Source organism: Lepidochelys kempii, chromosome 1, assembly GCF_965140285.1.
Source record: "Lepidochelys kempii isolate rLepKem1 chromosome 1, rLepKem1.hap1, whole genome shotgun sequence".
NCBI classification, from domain to species: Eukaryota; Metazoa; Chordata; order Testudines; family Cheloniidae; genus Lepidochelys; species Lepidochelys kempii.
This window is the reverse complement of record NC_136380.1, coordinates 136,357,259-136,377,125: the sequence shown is the minus strand read 5'-3', so window position 1 is coordinate 136,377,125 and position 19,867 is coordinate 136,357,259. Positions and strand designations below refer to the sequence as shown.

General features: G+C 42.8%; 1 protein-coding gene across 8 annotated transcripts; it reads right to left on the bottom strand.

The window, feature by feature from the left end:
* Positions 1 to 31: 31 nt before the first annotated feature.
* On the bottom strand, positions 32 to 19,640 carry RAB9A (RAB9A, member RAS oncogene family). Of its 8 annotated transcripts, none has more exons than XM_073355317.2 (4): positions 17,831 to 17,916; positions 9,131 to 9,163; positions 5,814 to 5,898; positions 33 to 1,349 (listed from the first exon to the last, which is right to left on the bottom strand). In XM_073355317.2, the coding sequence occupies exon 4, from the start codon at positions 1,313 to 1,315 to the stop codon at positions 710 to 712; it is 606 nt and encodes a 201-aa protein (XP_073211418.1). In that variant the 5' UTR covers positions 1,316 to 1,349; positions 5,814 to 5,898; positions 9,131 to 9,163; positions 17,831 to 17,916; the 3' UTR covers positions 33 to 709. The 8 variants fall into 8 exon arrangements, 6 of the variants coding, with proteins under 6 accessions (XP_073211377.1, XP_073211418.1, XP_073211383.1 ...); XM_073355282.2 differs by lacking the exon at positions 5,814 to 5,898 and adding an exon at positions 1,441 to 1,505; XM_073355307.2 differs by lacking the exon at positions 5,814 to 5,898 and adding an exon at positions 1,452 to 1,505.
* Between the last annotated feature and the right edge of the window lie 227 nt (positions 19,641 to 19,867).

Here is a 19,867-nt window from a genome sequence, read left to right as displayed (position 1 = left end):
CCTAGCATGACGTGTCTCATTCGCTGTATGGTGCAAATGCAGCTTTAAGTAACCTGTTGGCAAAATTCAACAAGGCTTTAGAAGAGCAGATGAAGGGAAAACACGCAGACATTTAAGTATGCAGGAGGTTTATTTCCCACCTTATAATCTACAGTAGTTCTAGTCACATTAGGTACTTAATAGCAGAAATCTAAAGGTTTATATAGAATTTAAAAAAAAAAATCACATTAGAGATGAAGTACCACTCAGATCAAAAGGAATGTAATGAGACTGAAGTTCTTTAATATTTAGCATTATTGTTATGAAATGGGTTTTAGTGAACCAAAAATGGAATACTAATTTCATAAAAATATACATACATATAAAATTTGTTCCTTGCATTTGAATTACAGAAAAAAACCCCAAAAGTAGTGCTTCTAGAACTTTCAAGTTTCTCTGAATTACATTTAAGTATTTATCATTTGATTTGTTAACTTTGCAAATTACACATTTGTATTAAATGAACATTTTTAGCCGACACCTTTCTAAACAGAAGAGTTCAGTAACAAATCACTCACTGAATGGAAGCCCTCCCCTACCCCCCAGTAAAGCAGCAGAATGTTATATTTTAATAATATTAGGGTGGAACCCACTTATATTTGAGCTATTACTCCTTTTCTTATTTTTAAGTTTGTCAGAACTTTATTGGCAAAAAAAAAAAAATTAACAGTCAACAGCAAGATGAACTGGGTTTAGGCTTCCGGTGAAGATTTATTGTATCTGTCTGAATCAAGTGATCTGTTCTGTCTTCAGTAGCAAGAACTCTTCGAACAGCTTCCTCAAAGGCCGCTGCAACATTAGTGGCATCTTTTGCACTAGTCTCAAAATAGGGATGGTTGCCATTGTTCCTGCACCAGTCCTGGGCTTCTTCTGTAGACACTTGCCTTTCATTTATGTCAACTTTGTTACCCAATATCACAAAAGGAAAACTTTCAGGCTCTTTGACATCTGCATAGTAAATGAATTCTTTTTTCCAGTTACCCAAGTTTTGGAAGCTTTGAGAGTCATCTACACTGAAAGTTAGAAGGCAACAGTCAGAACCTCTATAGAAAGGAGTCCGTAAGCTCCTGAACCGTTCTTGACCTGCCGTGTCCCATATCTGCATTGTAACGAAGTGTCCATCCACTTCCAAATCTTTATTTAAGAACTCCACGCCTATTGTGTGGAACAACTGCGTATCAAACTTGTTAGTGACATATCTGTTCATAAGTGAACTCTTCCCGACTCCACCATCACCTAGGAGTATTACTTTAAGGAGCGACGATTTTGTTGCCATGGTTGTTGAAACGGATCCTCCTGATTTCTGAGTCCTGTAACATGAGAGAGACCCTGTTCAGAACAAACATTTTTCCCTTGTGATATAGGCAACTTATTTTGTTAAATATTGAATTGTTCACATACTCATGCATTACCCATAAATAAAGTGTTAGGCCCAAGTCACTGAGGATTTCCATTGTTCACTAAACCTTAAATGCAAAAAAGAAAAGAAGGAATTGACTAAATATGTTCATAATTTTTAAAAGTAGCACGCTTCCCACTGGATAAGAAATTAAGAATGGCCATACTGGGTCAGACCAAAGGTCCATCTAGCCCAGTATCCTGTCTTCCAACAGTGGCCAACACCAGATGCCCCAGAGGGAATGAACAGAACAGGTAATCATCAAGTGATCCATCCCCTGTCACCCATTCCCACCTTCTGGCAAACAGAGACTAGGGACACCATCCCTGCCCATTCTGGGTAATAGCCATTGATGGGTCTATCCTCCATGAACTTATCTAGTTCTTTTTTTTAAATCTCAAATGAGGTTTGTGACAGATGGGGCAATTTCCTGTAATATCCTGGACAAACTTAATTCAATAAAGTTAAAACATTTGAGGAGCTCATATTAGAAATGTAAATGATGTGTGTTATTGTGGGACTGTATGTAACTTGTCTAGGAGACATGACTAATGTAAACCTTGGAAAGTGTTATGAATTTCAAAGGACTCTTTTAAACAATGAGCTAAGAAACTGTTGAGTAGCTTCCCTAGGAAATACTTGGGAGGAGGGAAATGCAAATGCCCACCCACCTCTGGACCTGATCTTTGTAGGAGGCTTGCCCTGGGGAGGGGATCTTTGTCTGTAAATTACCTATTCCCAGGATCAAAAGGGCCAAACGGCATAAAGAAGTAACTCAGATTCATGGTGTTCTTGTTCTGAGCAAAAGGAGTTATGAACTTGAAAACACATGTGGGGCTTGAAGGACCGTTCACCTGCCTGAACCCTTGTTGGACTTGGGGTGATCTCCAGTAAGCTTATTAGCACGTGTAGGTTCTTTTATTGTTTTGATATCTTTTCTCTGTAATGTTTTTACCTTCAGAATAAATGGGCATGGGTTTGCCACAGGTAACTTAACTGTGACAACTGTACGGTTTACCATCTCTGAGGAGAAAAAAAGGCAGGCCAACTTACACATTCTGACTTTGCTGAGGAATTCACAGTTTAGACAGGGAGCTGTGCAGCCTGGAAATACCCTTGTCAGGAGGGAGAGAGAGATGCATGTCTACACTCAAGAGAGGGGATGGCTAGGGAGCCAGAAGCCTAAGAGTGGGTGCCCTCACTGGACCATAGAGAGAGAGACTATAAGTGCTATTGCTCTGAACTTTGACAAGCTTATAAAGTGTTTCTTATATAGCTTTATATATATATATATATATATATATATATATATATATATATATATATATATATATATATATATATATATATATGCTTATATAGCTTATAAAGTGTTTCTTATAAAGTGTGCAGCCTCACCACTGAGTCCGTGTTTTCAGGGTTGGGGCAGGGAAGAGAGCTGCACAGTGATCTCCCATCTCTGTGCAGCCAGTGGCCTGTGCTCCCCAATGCCCTGCTGGAGCCTCCACATTTATTTGACAAATAAAATTTGCAGATTTTGAAGAATATTAAAATATTGTGTGCAGAATTTTTATTATTTTATTATTTTGGCACAGAATGCCCTAAGGAGCAGAAGTTCATTAAAAACAGTTATGGGTCTATCTTTTTCTATTGAAGACTGCATTCTCTATGTGAGCCAATTCACCCTGCTTGCAGAAACATCTTCAGCCACAACAGCTGCAAATGTGTGAGCTCTACCAGACCTTATTCTGTCCACTACAAAACTTTGATGGAAACATTTACAATGTTTGTCTTACACTTCTTGTACTCAACATATTTAACTGGATTCAAAGTACTGAGGCCACATCTACATTCAGAATTTTAGCAAGCTCCTGCACTGTTGGCTCAGCACTGCTGCTAGCAAGAATTGGAAGGCTGGTATAGTTTGGCTGCCTGCATGTTTTCCTCACCGTCATCCAGACTTGTAAAAAAGCTTCTAGAAGTGTTATAATTCTCAATTTAAACGCAAAAGAAGTCATAGAAACATTTCTAACAGCAACCTAAGCTACCTAACCCGAAAGCCCACTCCACACTTAAATTTTAATTCGACACAGCTACAGAACTCAGGTGTGAAAAATTCCCACCTCTGAGCACAATAGCCATGCGAACTTAACCCCCAGCATAGATTCAGCTAAATTAATGGAAGAATGCTTCCATCAACCTAGATACCCGCAAAGATGTAGTGCTTGGGAAGGCTGTGATCCTACAGCAACAGAAAAGTCACTTCCATTGCTGTAGGCTGTATCTACACTATGGGGTTATGCCAGCATACCTACCCCACCATATCTATGCGGCTTTAGTCTCCACAGTGTAGACATGGCCTAAGATTCCTATACCAATCTACCTACTATCCCCATAAATGTATGACAATTAGGAAAAGTCAAACTAGTTCACCAAAATAAGCACCTGTCTAGAAGGTCAGAGTTGGAAAGGCATTAGGATATTCTCCACTCAGTCATTGGAGGTTTTTCCCTTTATATGGCCCACTTGGTCTTTCTTCCTTCCTCCCTAAAGTGCAGTATGCAGTGTAGTTGTAGCCATGTAGGTCTCAGGATATGAGAGACACAAGGCGGGTGAGGTAATAGATCTGAAGAGCAGCTCTGTTTGGCTCAAAAGCTTTTCTCCCTCACCAACAGAAGTTGGTCCAATAAACAATATTACCTCACCTGCCCCATCTCTCTGATGAAGAACAATGTCCCACTTGTTTTAATTACTACTATTAATTGGCATACATATCACCTGAAAACAGAGCTGCTTTTGCAGAATTGAGAGCTGCTATAAACTGGCATACATATCACATGACAATGTGCTGATGTAGAATCAAGGCCTGCACCAGACTCCTGGAATTTCAGGCGTGCTCTGGCTCCTTCCATCTACAGTTCCCACTTTTTTGTAATGCTCAGTCTTACAGGCCCTATCTAGAGTAAGAAATTTTTTTTTTAAATGCCCAAAGTTCGGTAAAAACTGGGAGCCTTAATGCAGAAAGGATTTCAAAACTAGAGAAAAGAAGGTAGCCACTGCCTATAAAGTTTTGTCCACAGCAAGATGAATAAATGTATTCATCCTTGGACTACACTACTTGAAGATAAGCAACACTGTAGTGGTGCCCTCCTGGACATATGTACAAGGTTAGAGTACATTAATACTTTTAAAATGTCATTTAACAAGAAAATAGTAGTAGAGTGGCCAATTTTCTTTCACAAACTTTTCCATCCTAGTAAATATGCAACCATAGCCATGATCTTGCAAAGATGTTGAGCAATGCGTAACTACACAAGAAGCCTACTGAAGTTTATGCATAAACTACTCGCATGTGAGCAGGGCCGGATTAATGCAGGTGCTCTAGGGGCTGCAGCCCAGGGCTTCGGGCTAAGGGAGGCCCCCACAAAAATAAATCCATAATTATATACAATTCAGTGGTCACCAACCCGTCGATTGTGATCGACTGGTCGATCCTGGAGCCTCTGTCAGTTGATTGCGATCTCCAGGCTGCTAAAACTCCAGCCGCGCAGCAGAGCTCAGGCAGGCTGCCTTCATACTGTGGCCCCATGCCACTCCCGGAAACGGCCGGTTGCTGGCACATCTCTGTGGCTCGTGGTGGGGAGGGGAGAGGAGGGCGGCTCTGCACACTGTTCCCCACCCCCAGCACCGTCCCTGCAGCTCCTATTGGCCGGGAACTGGAGCAGCGGTGCTTGCAGGCAGTGCATGAAGACACACTGTCCCCCTCCCGCCAGGGGCGTGCAGAGACAAGCCAGCAGCCGGCCGCTTCCAGGAACGGCATGGGGCTATGGCAGACAGGCAACCTGCCTGAGCCCTGCTGCTCTGCCGCCTGGGAGCTGCCTGTGGCAGGGAGGATAAAAATCAATGATTTTTTTGATAAAATACTTTTTGAGAAAAAAAAAAAACTATCTAAAGATAGTTTTAATTAAGATACATTATAGCTCAAATATATCTCATCATGAAATAGGGATTATAAATTCTAATTCTATAGTAAAAGACAATTATTCATGTAATGTTTAAGAAAAGTTTTGTAAATGAGTTCCAGTAGTTCATGGATTAGAGACCCTATCTTATGGGGTTCCACAGGCTTCTGTATAGATTATTTAGGTTAAATCTTTCTATCTATCCAATGGGACTCAGTGCTCAGTCTAGAAGATACCATCAGAGATGTTTAATTTTGCAGTTCTCAAACTGTGGATTTGTGTCTCCAGAGATAACATGCTTGTTAACCGCAAAAATGTTTTTAAATAAATAAATAATATATAGAGGTGAGAAATAACAGACCTCAACCTTATTGTCCCTCCACAAATTTATGTACACAGAGTCAATCCCTTACCTCTCTCTAAAAGTGCAAAGTTTCAAAAAGTTCAATGAATAGAAGATTGTTGGGGGTGGAATAGATCTGGACAAGGAGAAGTCGTCTGGAGATAAATGTGAGAAGGGAGGGATAGGCAGTAGAATCAAAAGCAAAAATGTTAGAGCAGCATATTCCAGAAGTCTTGAGGTCTGAGTGTAGCCTTCATTGATTTGAGCTCTATCATACCATTCTCTCACTAGAAGGGGAAACCTAAAATGGCAGCAGCCTGTAAAAGAGACCCAGTTTGGGAATAAGAACCATTCAAGAAATACATATTTGCTGATGAGGTTTTAAAGAAAGTCACACCAGTGAACTGGTGGAAGTCACTTAAGCACTTGGATTCAGAGACTGTTGAAGTGATAATCTCACTTTTAACAGCAGTAGCTTCTTCTGCCGGTGCAGGAAGAATATTTTCTTCCTTTGGACTAATTCATTCCAAATTGAGAAACTGTTTGGGATCTAAAAAAGCAGGAAAGCTTGTTTTTCTTTTCCAGATTATGAACAAACAGGAAAATGAAGGTGAAGATGACTGAGTTAGCTGCAGAAGCCAATATTTTAAGTTTCTCATGTTGACCTGGCTGACAGTCGATTTTTTTTTTAAATATTTCATTTAACTATTTTAGTTAACAACTTTAACAAAAACAAATGTGATTTTAAAAAACTTGAGTATTTAACTAAAATCAAAAATGTATATGCTTGTTTTGTTAAAATATTATATGTTTGCTGTTGAAGAAAAAAATCCAGAATACATAATGTTATTGTTTTAGTTAAATAAAACAATTAAAATGTCTGTCTGGTGATGTTCTCCTCCTAATACAGCATGGCAAGTAAATCCTCCAAATATTAATAATTAACCTGTTGAATTGGAGATGGTTCACCTGCCAGTGACTTCATAAATATCTGCTTCAATTACCTTTGGTAAATGAAATAACCAAATAATCATTCATTTTCTGATATAGCTGAAAAAATAATCTGAAAAGTTTTCAAAATAAATCACTTAAAAATGTATAGTGTGTACCTTCTAAAAATGAAACCTACATCTATCTGTGAGCTGTGAAGAATATGTATTAAAGTTATAACAACCAACAAGAATCCACTTTTATGAAGTGAGCTGTAGCTCACGAAAGCTTATGCTCTAATAAATTTGTTAGTCTCTAAGGTGCCACAAGTACTCCTTTTCACTTTTATGTAGAAATCCATGATTAAATCGAGTCTTCCTGACTAGTGATTTAAATCATGATTTAAATCAATTTGATTTCAATCAAATCCACCCTGGCCTGTGGCAAGCACCTCCTGGGCGGAGCCTGCACCTCACACCCTCTCCTGTACCCTAACACTCTGCCCCAGCCTGGAGCCCCCTCCTGCACCCAAACTCCCTCCCACAAAGAAACTAATATAACAGCTGTTCTTAGGTAAGAAGTAGGCTATTTTGAATTAACTATATTCTACATGTTTTAAGACCGAAATGTAACCACAGAACTGTATTATGTTAATTAAAAGGCAAGTTTAGTATAGCGTTAATAGCCTCAATGCCATAATTTGATTATTTTGTTTTAAATTAGGAAAAAGACTTGTATACAGGGCCCCCACAAAATCTAACAGCCCCGGGCCCACAGAAGAGTTAATCCGGCCCTGCATGTGACTTCATGAAAAGTCTCTGTAGGATCATGTTTGTGTTTTCTAGTTATAAACCAACTTAGCTACAGCTTATACCATGGTCCCATATCTCTCTCCCTCCTTTGTTAATTACAAGTTACTTTATCAGTTAACTAGGCTTTACAATAACAGCACATTAGACTAACAAATGCATCAGTGAAAAAAATCTCATTTTCAGATCACTTCACGACACTTTGCTAGTGCCCATATTTATTGCATCTATGTATAAAAGAGGGACTCAGACACACTAAGGATTTTTTTTTAAACACAGCAGCTAAAAATCATGGTTTTTTAAAGTCATGTCTTTCTTCCCATTTCATAGCCTTGAACTGCTAAAGTGGATGCTTTGTATTTTTATTTAAGTTTCCCTGATTTCACAGAGATTTTTCTCTACTAAGGTTTCATAACTTAAAACCTCTTTAACATCCTTACTGTGAGAACACAAACTTAAAACACAAACTGATAAGCAAATAAGCCTTTGCCATATTTACAATCAATGCCACCTTCTGACATACTGGACTTCAAGTCAATTGAAGCATTTCAGCTTTAACCAGGCAGTACTCCTCCTTCAGGGTTTGCTGCCTGCAGTAAATGGAATTTTTATTCCTAAATCATTCAGGTGTTTAAGGGTTTGTCTACACTTAATCTGAATTAATTTTCAAGGTAGGATGTGAAATTGAAGAGCAATAGCCATTCCTGAGTGCCTTGTTCAGGTTTTGCTTAACCCGCTTTTGGATTAAGCTAAACCAGATGGTACTCAGTTCCATAAAGAGTGTCCACAGATGGAGTTATTCCAGAATAATCTCATGTACAGACAATTCTTAAATATAGTTTTAAAAGCCTCAGTTTAGGGGGCTCCTATTTTTGAAATTTTTAGCCTGGGTGGATAAAAAAAGCTCACAATAACTTTGTTAAATGTACTGAAAGTCTAAATTAACTTTTCATTGTTAACACTGACACAAGTTTGTTTTGAAGTGACTAAGATTTTATGTCACTAAGGAAAGTTTCATAAAGATACAATTTTAGAACCTGATACTCCAGATGGTTCCACAACTGACTATTATGTGATTAAAGTTACATACGTAGTTTTGCAGAATCAGGGTTATAATTTTCAATATTTTGTTTTGTTTTTCCACATTAAGTTTTATAAAATTCATGTAAGATCCTTCTAAGTAGAGGCATTTTTAAAAACCCAGCATCTTAATGTTATAAATTTTAATCTAAAGTCACAATAGCACAAGTTTTCAAATTTCAATTTTAAAAACCCAAATGATTAAAATAATGGGTCTAAATTACTCCCACTCTGTTTAATGTTTTAGTATTTAGATTAGCCAACTGGTATTCTTTTTACCTGTTTTGAACTCTACAGAATTTATATTTTGTTTTCGAACACAGTTAACATCTATGATATATAACTGCATACGCAAAGAAATCAACATATGTCAAGAGAGATTAGCAAGTGAGGTACTATCTTTTATTGGACTACCTTCTCTTGGTGAAAGGCAAGCTTTCAAGCTATACAGAGCTCTTCAGGTCTGTGTAACTTGAAAGCTTGTCTCTTTAACCCACCTTGTGTGTCTAATATCCTGGGACCAATACAGCAACAACAACACTGCAATATTACATCAAAAAGCATTTACCTTGATTGTTCAGCTTAAATCATCATTCAGCATCTGCAAATGAGGAGACATTAATTTGCAATATGTGTAACCAATTTGTTTCAGCCAATTTTGCTTTAAGAGTAGCTAAGCATAAAATAGTAACTTGTAATATATCAAGAGATTGTACATGCACATTTACTCTGACAGTTCATATATCATCACCAACACACAGCATACCAATTGGTTTAAGGATGGATAGATAGATACACAAATCAGTTTTTCTAGAACAGTTTTGTGAATATATAATACAAGATTCACTGTCATGCCCCTCTCAAAAAGGAAGCCCCAAAACAAGAAAACCTACTATGAAAAGCCATACACAAGACTCTTTTCTTAAGCCTCCCCTCCATCTTTAAAATTAATCTAGAGTAAATAACAGGAATGACATGGAAAAAGATTAGATCATTGAATTCCAAACCCCTGCAGGATAGTCCCCAGAAAAAGGTCATATCAAATACTGAACTTATACCACATTTGATTTTGACTACAAAACCAAAAAAAGGAATTTAAAATGTCCCCCACCCCAAACACACACACAGTTTTGTGACTCACAGAAACTATTTTTCTAGGTATGTCCTCAACCTTCACTAAAATCTTGGGGGAAACCTTGTCTGTATTTTTAATAAAATGCAACATTTGTGAATACTGCATCTTTAGACTGTGATAAATTTGCATCTTTTTGCTGTTAAGTGGATGCTTTAATATATACAATACGTACAGTACCTCAGGAGCTTTTCATTTAAAGTTTCTTGGCTTGAACACTTAAATTCACAGTCTTTATATTGAATTAAGGGTTTTACATTTAGTTTGATTTATTTACAAATTTGTCAAACATTTTCATTTGCTGGCAGACTGGAGAATGCAACATTGTAGCAAAGACACTATAGAAAATACACAGCATATGCCAAATCCTGTAGTTCCTAGGCCCTTCTGTAGTCTGGCTACTGCACCATTGAAGGTAGCTGGGGATTTCTAAAATTTATTAAAAAACAAAACAAAAACCAAATAGGGATCCAGGAAAACCACTAATTAGCTTTCCTTTTTAAGTGCAAATGAACTTCAGAAGGAGCCTGACTGCTTTATAGATACTGAAGCCAGGATGAAAGATATCTAATAAAATTCACTGCTTGAGAAATTCTAGTAGTTGAATATATGAAGCCTAATCCACACTACAAGTAAAAGTGTCTTTGTGACCAGTTTATGACCTTCCTGTACTCTTGGTACAAATAATGAGAATTGGTGCCCACTTTTCATCAAATAATGGCTGACAAGTATGCATTTTTGTACAGAATCTAGCATAACAGATCATCAAATCTTGTTTGGGGACTACAGATATGGCTACAATACAGATAAATAATGTTTGTTTCCACACCTACCGTGCTGCCTAATCATGTTCCTATCAATGCATTCTAACTGAAAAGGAGAGCCGCTATCCCATACAACCCCTGCAGAGGATAGAATGCAGGGAGAATGTGTATATAGAGTGGTACCATCAGCACATGAAACAATGCTGATGGTTGTCCAACCACGCAGCTGATTACACAGGCCCTCCTAATCACGTGGCCAGAAAATAAGGCTGCAGGAAGACAGAGTGGATCAATTTAAATCACCGATTTTAATCATTATTTAAAAAGGCAAGCAGAAAACAATTTAAATAGATTTAAATCTTGATTTCAATTGTAATTTTTAAGGTTTTCTTTCCTAAAGAAAGGAAAATTCTCATTAGTTGGTAACCTTTAAAACATGTTGATTTGCAACTAAATATATCCTTTACACTAAAACGGGAACTTTTTGATAACCAGGACAATACACTATTATACAGCTTAATGTAGTTAGATTCTTACTTTTTACACTTTTATGTTAGAAAATGGTGAATGATGCATTTCTTATTTACTAGATTAATTTTTTGCTAATGATTTGTGTCAAGTTCTATTTGGATGGAAACTGGAGTACAATTAAAAGTGTGCAAACCCAGGATGTTATTTTTTGTATGAATTAAACTACCTTAAATGCGCAGGATACACAATAAAAATATTTATATAAACATGTTTTGCCCTTAAAACATTGATTTATTAAACAAAGGAATCATTATTTGTCGGTAGTGAATTGAACTGATGGTTTCTGGTCATCATGTCTTTCAGATATTAAATTAGTAGTTCTTATCCTCACACCTAGTTTTTATTCATAGATAGTTTGGAAGAAAAACGTTCCTGCTTTTTCAATTCCCACTCAATTTCTTAATTTTGAATGAACTAATCAATGAACTGAACTAGTTGAATAAACTGAAGTGGAGAAAAAGATTCTTTCTGCAGCCACAGAAGAGACTACTACTTCAAAAGCTGGTTTAGCACGTCAACAGGCCTTGTTTCCAGGTGCTTAGTCAGTGACTACCATAAGTTCAATAGTCTGAGAACTTTAAAACCAAGCAGTACATATCTGTGGCCTCATATTTAATTATTTTAATAGATTATTGTAAATTTAGGCCTTATACAGCTTGTCATTTTAAATAGGTTTATTCTTTAAAAGTATTTAAATACCTTTTTTATTTTATAATTTGTTTAAATCATCCATTTTTATCCTGCAGGAAGACAATTGTGTACCTTGCTGAGCCTTTGTCTGGTGCAAAACACTAACTATAATACTAAGAATAATGTGGTATATAAAGGCAACTGTGTTTATAGTCCACTATACCATTAACGGATTACAATTTCAGTTAAAAGTTGTAATATGAGTAGTGCCAAAGAAACCACCAAGCTTCACAGGTGTTTGACCAGTTTAAACTTGTACTTTGAGTAAAAGGAGTAGCAGGAGGTGGTGCTCTAGGGAAAGAGCATGACAGCTTGTGGCCCTCAATCTATGTATTTATTTGCTACAGACTTGTTCAGGGCCCTGAACTAGGGTGAGGGTTATAATTGGAACCACTATTACTGAAAGGAGAGAGATGGGGCCCCAAGTGTGACCCTTTAGTTACATTTTAAAACATATTCAAAATACAAGAATAGACTAGAAAAAGTGTCTAACTAGAGCAGGTCTGAAATTTTCAGATGAAAGTTTCACTGCGAAATGCTGATTCATGGAACCTGAAATGTTTCATGGAAACACACTTCAGGTTCAATAAGTTCTCTCTGAATTGCAGGCAGGGGTTTGATGGAAGCATGCCTGATTCCCAGCTGGCTCATGTGAGTATCAGGAGTCTGCAGTCCACAGCAGCCCCACGAGCCGATCTGCTCCATAGTCAGCGACCCCAGGCTTCTAGAGTTCCTGCAGCAGAGCCTGGAAGCCCTGGCTTGAACTAAGGCTTGGCTCTCAGGTCTGCATAAGGGTACCTGGAAGCCCTGAAAATGGCAACTTGAGCAGGTGTCTCAGGCTTTCCAGGCTCCCTGTCATGGAGCTGAGAGCCTGGAATTTCTGAGCAACAGCACAGCTACGGCTTCTGAGGCTCCCTCCTGCCAGAATTGGAAGACTGGGTCAAGCCATGGCTCTCAGGGTCTAGGCTCCCAGCACTGCAGCATGGATCCAGAAGCCCCAAGAGCCCCAACCCATGTTGCAGCTCCCAGACTCCCTGCCACTGAGCTGGACTTCCATGCCAGCAGGCTCCCCACGTTGCAGGGGTCAGACAGCGCTGGGAGCCAGCTAGCCCGGGAGTCTAGAAGCTCTGGGATCCCAGACCCCCTAGGCCTGGACCAGCCCACATGGCAACAGTTTTAATCTTCTCAATGATTTTTTTTTTTTCCAGAATCTCCAGGTCACAAGAAATTCCAAAATGTTGACATTTCCCAGAAACCTGAAATTCCAAATTTTGGCCAGCTCTAATTATTATAACCCTTTCCCCTACTACGTTCTCTAACCCTTCTACTATGAACTACTTTTCAGATTGGAAATACCTTGTTAGCCTCCCCAGCCCCCTTTATTTTGATTTTTAAAAATACTTATAACCATAAGCCATAATGCTTAAAGCCACAGCCCAACAGCAATAAGCTATCCCAGGAATGCATTCTTGGCTATTGGTACACTAAGGCTTGGTCTACACAACTGGGTTAGGTCGAATTTAGCTGCGTTAGGTCGATTTAAAAATGACTGCGTCCACACAACCAACCCCGTTCCGTTGACCTAAAGGGCTCTTAAAATTGACTTTTTTACTCCTCCCCGACAAGGGGAGCAGCACTAAAATCGACCTTGCTGGGTCTAATTTGAGGTAGTACGAACACAAATCAACGGTATTGGCCTCCAGGAGCTATCCCAGAGTGCTCCACTGTGACTGCTCTGGACAGCACTTTGAACTCCGATGCACTAGCCAGGTACACAGGAAAAGCCCCAGGAACTTTTGAATTTCATTTCCTGTTTGGTCAGCATGGCGAACTCAGCAGCACAGGTGACCACGCAGTCCCCCCAGAATCGTAGAACGTTTCTACGCTCCCCCATCATCTCCGTCCCTGAGGTTATTGCAGATTAGAATGCGAAAAAAAACGCACTCACAATGACATGTTTTCCAAGCTCAAGCAGTCCTCCTGCACAGCTGAATGCATGAAGGCATTCAGTGGCAGAGCCCAGGAAAGAATTAAGTGAGCACAAAGAGTGGAGGCAGGATGAGATGCTGAGGGGGAGCATCTGTTGGGGAAGCAAACGGACATGATGAAGCATCTGTTGGAGCTGCAGGAAAGCCAACAAGAGCACAGACCCCTGCTGCATCCACTGTATAACTGCCTACCCTCCTCCCCATGTTCCATAGCTTTCTCACCCAGACACCCAAGAACGTGGCGGGAGAGGCTCCGGGCACCCAGCCACTCCAGAGGATGGCCCAAGCAACAGAAGGCTGTCATTCAAACAGTCTGATCTTTAGTGTGGTTACAGTAAGCAATGTAGCCTTGTCCTTCCCTCCTTCCCCACCCCACCCAGGCTACCTTGTCCATTATCTCATTTTTTTTTAATTAAGAAAGAATGCATGGTTTCAAAACAGTTACTTTATTTTGAAGGGGGGAGAGTGGTTGGCTTACAGGGAATTAAAAATCAATAAAGGGGGCGGGTTTGCATCAAGGAGAAACACACACAACTGTCACACCGTAGCCTGGCCAGTCATGAAACTGGTTTTCAAAGCTTCTCTGATGTGCAGCGCACCTTGCTGTGCTCTTCTAATCGCTCTGGTGTCTGGCTGCTCAAAATTGGTGTCTGCCTCAACCTTCCACCCCGCCATAAATGTCTCCCCCTTACTCTCACAGATATTATGGAGCACACAGCAAGCAGCAATAACAATGGGAATGTTGGTTGCACTGAGGTCTAACCTAGTCAGCAAACAGCACCAGCGAGCTTTTAAACATCCAAAGGCACATTCTACCACCATTCTGCACTTGCTCAGCCTACAGTTGAGTTGCTCCTTACTACTGTCCAGGCTTCATGAGCCATGGGAGCAAGGGGTAGGTGCGACCACACGGTGCTGCCAGCTGGGAGAGCAACCTGAAGCGGAAGCCTCCAGCTCGCATGATATTCCAGGCAGGACTGAATCTCCATGCGACAAAACTTAAGGAAGAGAATGACCTGGACTCTCTGGCTCCCATTCGGTGCTCCAAGAGGAGAACAGTCATGTCTGTCCAGGCATCCCTGATCAACCTCACCAAGGTCTGCCAGGAGCACCCAGGAGACGTACGACAGCTATCAGTCCTACTGCACCATCTGCCGCGAAGGCAAGGAGCTGCTGCTGTGTAGCAATGCAGTACCGCATCTGCCAGCAGCACCCATGAGATGTATGGTGACGGTAAGCTGAGCAGCCTCCATGCTTGCTGTGGTATGGCATCTGCACGGGTAACCCAAGAAAAAAGGCGTGAAATGATCGTCTGTCGTTGCTTTCACGGAGGAAGAGAGGGAAGCCTGACGACATGTACCCAAAACCACCTGCGACAATGTTTTTGCCCCATCAGGCATTGGGAGCTTAACCCAGAATTCCAATGGGCAGCGGAGACTGCAGGAACTGTGGGATAGCTACCCACAGTGCACTGCTCTGTAAGTTGATGCTAGCCACGGTAGTGAGGACGCACTCCGCCGACTTAATGCACTTAGTGTGGACATACGCAATCAACTGTATAAAATCGGTTTCTAAAAATCCACTTCTATAAAATCGACCTAATTTCGTAGTGTAGACATACCCTAAGAGTACTTTCAGCTTCATGCCTCTCAACCAAGACTTTAAAATAAAAGTTGTTACTTTAAACCAATTTAGTTAAAACTTGTGCAGAACACTTTGTTGACACTTAGGGCTTGTCTATGCTTAAAAGACATTTAAATCCACACCCCACTTCAATTTTAATTAACTATTCTAGAATGACTCCTCGTGTGGGCACACATTCCAAATTAAGAGTGTCCACACAGAACTGTTCAGAATAACTATACCCAAATAGCTCCATGTGTAGGCAAGCCCTTATTTCAGTTTAAAACAGATTTATTTCAGTTTCTTATATCAATTAGGAACAGGTTTAAGGTAACAAATAACAGCATCCACACAGATTTTTAACTAACTTGATTTAATTAAACCAGTGCAAGGTAGTTTGCAGACAATGCTATAGGCCCTTGGTCTCAGATTTAATCTACCTCCATCCCTGGGTGCAATTCACTGGTCAGGTTGCCCTTCTGCATTGTTTCCCTGTTGCTTTGCTGTACTGATAGTTCACATCCTCTGCTGGACAGCTTATCACATGTGTGACAGGCTACCTGAGCCTCTCCCATGGCAACTCTATTGTGGTTTCTTCTCTGTCTTGTTCCCTGCTCTGCTGATTACAATTACTTTTCATGGCCCACCTGCGCATCTCCCATTCCATGTGGATGCACAATTAGCTCCCTACTGGGATGTTTTACCTTCCTCAGCCCTACCATAAAACAGTCTCTCTTCTAGGACAACTCCACCTGACCCCATATCTCCCAGGCTCTAGCTACAGCCATCCATGAGATCTGCTACCTGGTATTTCCTTTGCAGTCCACTTCTCAGCAGCTGCCTCCACTCTGCTGCCCACAAATCACCTGATTCTCTCTGTGCCTGATAATTTCTTGCCCTGGGATGTCACTTCCTTTTCCTAGTAACTCTGGCTAACAAAGTGTTCTCTGTCAGCTAGGTCAGCGTTTCTCAAATTTAATTGCACTGTGACCCCTTTCTGACAACAAAATTACTACACGTCCCTATGCACTGTTTCAGAGGAACAGCCGTGTTAGTCTGTATTCGCAAAAAGAAAAGGAGTACTTGTGGCACCTTAGAGACTAACCAATTTATTTGAGCATGAGCTTTCGTGAGCTACAGCTCACTTCATCAGATGCACTGTGTTGCTCTAGAATCAGGGCTGGCATCAGGAGGTGGCAAGCAGGGCAATTGCCCAGGGCCCCACAAAGCTAAGTTGCTCAGGCTTCTGCTTCAACCCCAGACCCCAGTGAGTCTAACACTGTCCCTGGCAACCCCATTAAGATGAATTCACGACCCACTTTGGAGTTGGGATCTAACCACTTTTAGAACTTATCAAAAGACCTACCTATTACCTAAAGTTGTCCCTTAATAAAAGAAGTGTATTTTAAAAAGCAAACCGAACTCCATAGGAACTGGGAAGGGTGAAGACCAAATTCTCTGTTGAAGCCAACATCGATAATTAAATGTATATCTAGTTTACCTATTATACTGTTAGACGGGTGCTATATATGACTCCTGCGAGCAACTCCCTCTCCAATGCTTACCTCAAAAACTGCTCATAGGTTTTTTTGAAGCAGCAATTGTATGAAAGTGACATCATTTAAGTATGAAACCAAAGTGGATGCTGGCAGATTCAGTACTTGACACTGGATTTTGAACAGCAGCGAAACTGTTATTGGGGTTGTAAGTGTACGCAGAGTCAGAAAGATGACACTGCATTCTTACATTTAGAAAGGGAGTTTATAAATGAAGGCTTACAATTCACCAAAAATTGAAGCTGTATCCCCCAGGCTAGCCAGGGAGCTTCCCGCTTGCCGGTAGCATATAAGCTACTGGCATTTCCCATCTCGGTAATTACCTACTTAAGGTCAGCCTTGCCCTTACAGTTACTTGGGGGAAAGTAGCTTTTCAAGCCACGCAGTTTAGGGACCTTCCTTCTCAGTCAGTCTACAGGAATCTCCCTTCGAAAGGTGCTCAGGGGCAAGGAAAGCACCCCGCAGAAACCGAGTTAAAAAGCTGAGACAGGCTGGTGATTTCAACCGGCGCTGAGAAAGCGCCCTGGAGGGAAAGGGATCTGTCCCACAGTCACGCGATCGCTAATCACGCCGCATTTCATTACAGCGCAGAAGAAGTTTGATCAGCGGCTTGACTCCCGGTCCCCATCTTGAACTGCTTGTTTCCACAGCCAGCGCCCCCCCGGCCCCGCCCCCGGCAGCGGCCTTAGCCCCCGGCCCGGACCCCGGAAAACCGCGCGCGGGGCCACGACGGCCGCGGCCACAAGCCAGACCCGGAAACCCGGGGAGAGCAAGTGAGAGGTGGGGGGAGGGGGCTCCCAGCCCGGCCCCCGGCAGGCAACAAACGCAGACACCGCCCGCCCCGCAGCGCGGAGAGGCAGCGGCCGGGGCCAGGAGCGAAGCCCGGGGGGGGGGGGCGCCTGCACCTGCCAGGCCGCCCCGAGGCCCCGTCCCGCGCGGCCACCTCCCGGCCCCGGCTCCAGACGAGGCTCCGTGCGCTGTTACCTGCCGGGGGAGGCGCCGCTGATGTCGGCACCGGGGCTGCGCAGCTCCCGTCCCGCCTCTGCAGCCACCAGCTGGTACGGGAGAGAGAAACAACATGGCGGCGGCGGGAGGGGTGGGGCCTCTAGGTCACGTGACCCAGGCCGGCCGCAGACCCCCCCGCCCGCCCGCGCTGGGGCGCTGCTGTGGGAGGGGCCCGCGCGCCTCTCTGGCAGGAGGCTCCGCCCCCAAACTGCGATCATTGGTGCCCGCCTGACGGCGCCCCCCCGTCCACTGGAGCCTCAGTCACCCGGTGCCGTCACTCGTGCCTGCCCCGCCCAGGCCCCCCTCGCCGGGACTGAGCTGCGCGCCCGGCCGGTCCCCAGCCATGTCCCTTGTTCCCCCCCACGGCCCCTCCCCGCCATGCACACCGCTCACTACTAGCTCCTCTTCCCCCCGCCACTAGCCCACCTCCCCCCCCCCACACACACACACCAGCCCGAGCTGGCCCCCTCCCCATCCTTGCCCCCCGCCACATACCCCCTTCCCCCACCCCACGCACACACTCCCTCTCCCCTGCCCCCCCCCCACCGCTCACTCACGCCCACAGCAGCCCCCGCCCTCTCCCCGCAAGTGAGTCTGTCGCTGCAGGGTGCCGGAACTGCTCCCTTTTCCAAGGTCTTGTTCCCTGCTTTTGGAAGCTGCAGCACCAGCAAGGCTAAGGCCATGGCAGAGCGCAGATCAGTCCATGAGAAGCAGTCATCCAGGCCACTGAAGGAGGGGAAGATCCTATCCTGACTGCCAGACCACGCGGGTCACGAGCACTGGGGAGGCATCCCAGCCACAGGGCCCCAATTGCTTTACTTTTACAACTAGAAAAGGAGTACTTGTGGCACCTTAGAGACTAACCAATTTATTTGAGCATGAGCTTTCGTGAGCTACAGCTCACTTCATCGGATGCATGCTGTGGAAACTGTAGCAGACTTTATATATACACAGAGAATCTGCTACAGTTTCCACTGTATGCATCCGATGAAGTGAGCTGTAGCTCACGAAAGCTCATGCTCAAATAAATTGGTTAGTCTCTAAGGTGCCACAAGTCCTCCTTTTCTTTTTGCGAATACAGACTAACACGGCTGTTACTCTGAAACTTTTACAACTGTTTGCCTTTGTGCAGATTCTTGTTCTCCCAATAGCCCTCATCTGTTTGTGAGGGTGACACAGCGCTTTTATGCTATGTCTTTTGCTCTGTCTCAGTCATCAGATCATTTACTTATACATGAATCACTTCAATAAATTTTTTTTTTAAATAAAAAAGGTTTGCAGACTTATCTTTGTTGAGAAAAAAACATTGAGTCATCAGCAACCCAGACGCAGCAGCCTGGCACTCAGATTAAAATTCTTATTTCCCCTGTGCTCAGTTGCTAATTCAGGCCAAAATGGGCTCACCTTCACTCTAGTCTTGAAGTCTGGCTGTGTGGGCAGCACGGAGTTGTATCATCAGGGTTTCAGTCCACAGACCTTTCCCCAGCTTCTTATTTTGTTATCCTGTCTTCCTCACACTCCACTGTGCTCTGCTTGTTTGTCTCATCCACCAGCGTCTTGTTCTAGACCAGGGTGGCCAACTTGAGCCTGAGAAGGAGCCAGAATTGACCAATGTACATTGCCAAAGAGCACAGTAATACATTGCAGCCCCCATCAGCTCCCTCCCACCCACCAGCAACACTGCTGATTAGTGCCTAACCCTCCATCCCTGTGCCTCCTACCCATCCTGATCAGCCATTCTGCAGTGTGCAGGAGGCTTGAGGGGAAAGGGGTGGAGCAAGGGCGTAGCAACCTCAGGGGAAGTGGAGGAGTGGGGCCAGGGCCTGTGGCAGAGTATGGGGTTGAGCAGTGAGCAGGGCCCCCCCGAGCCCCCTCCCAGCACAATGGAAAGTTGGCGCGCTGTAGCTCCAGCCCCAGAGTCGGCATCTATGCAAGGAGCTGCATATTAACCTCTGAAGAGCTGCATACAGCTCCGGAGCCACAGGTTGGCCACTCCTGTTTGAGACTGTAATCTCT

What these genes read in the sequence shown, in the direction of transcription:
- RAB9A (XM_073355282.2), bottom strand. Translation starts at nt 1,493, where the DNA reads ATGGAAATCCTCAGTGACTTGGGCCTAACACTTTATTTATGGGTAATG. An exon ending in TATTTATGGGTAATGCATGA is followed by an intron (nt 1,350 to 1,440) that starts GTATGTGAACAA and finishes CTCATGTTACAG; the next exon opens with GACTCAGAAATCAGGAGGAT.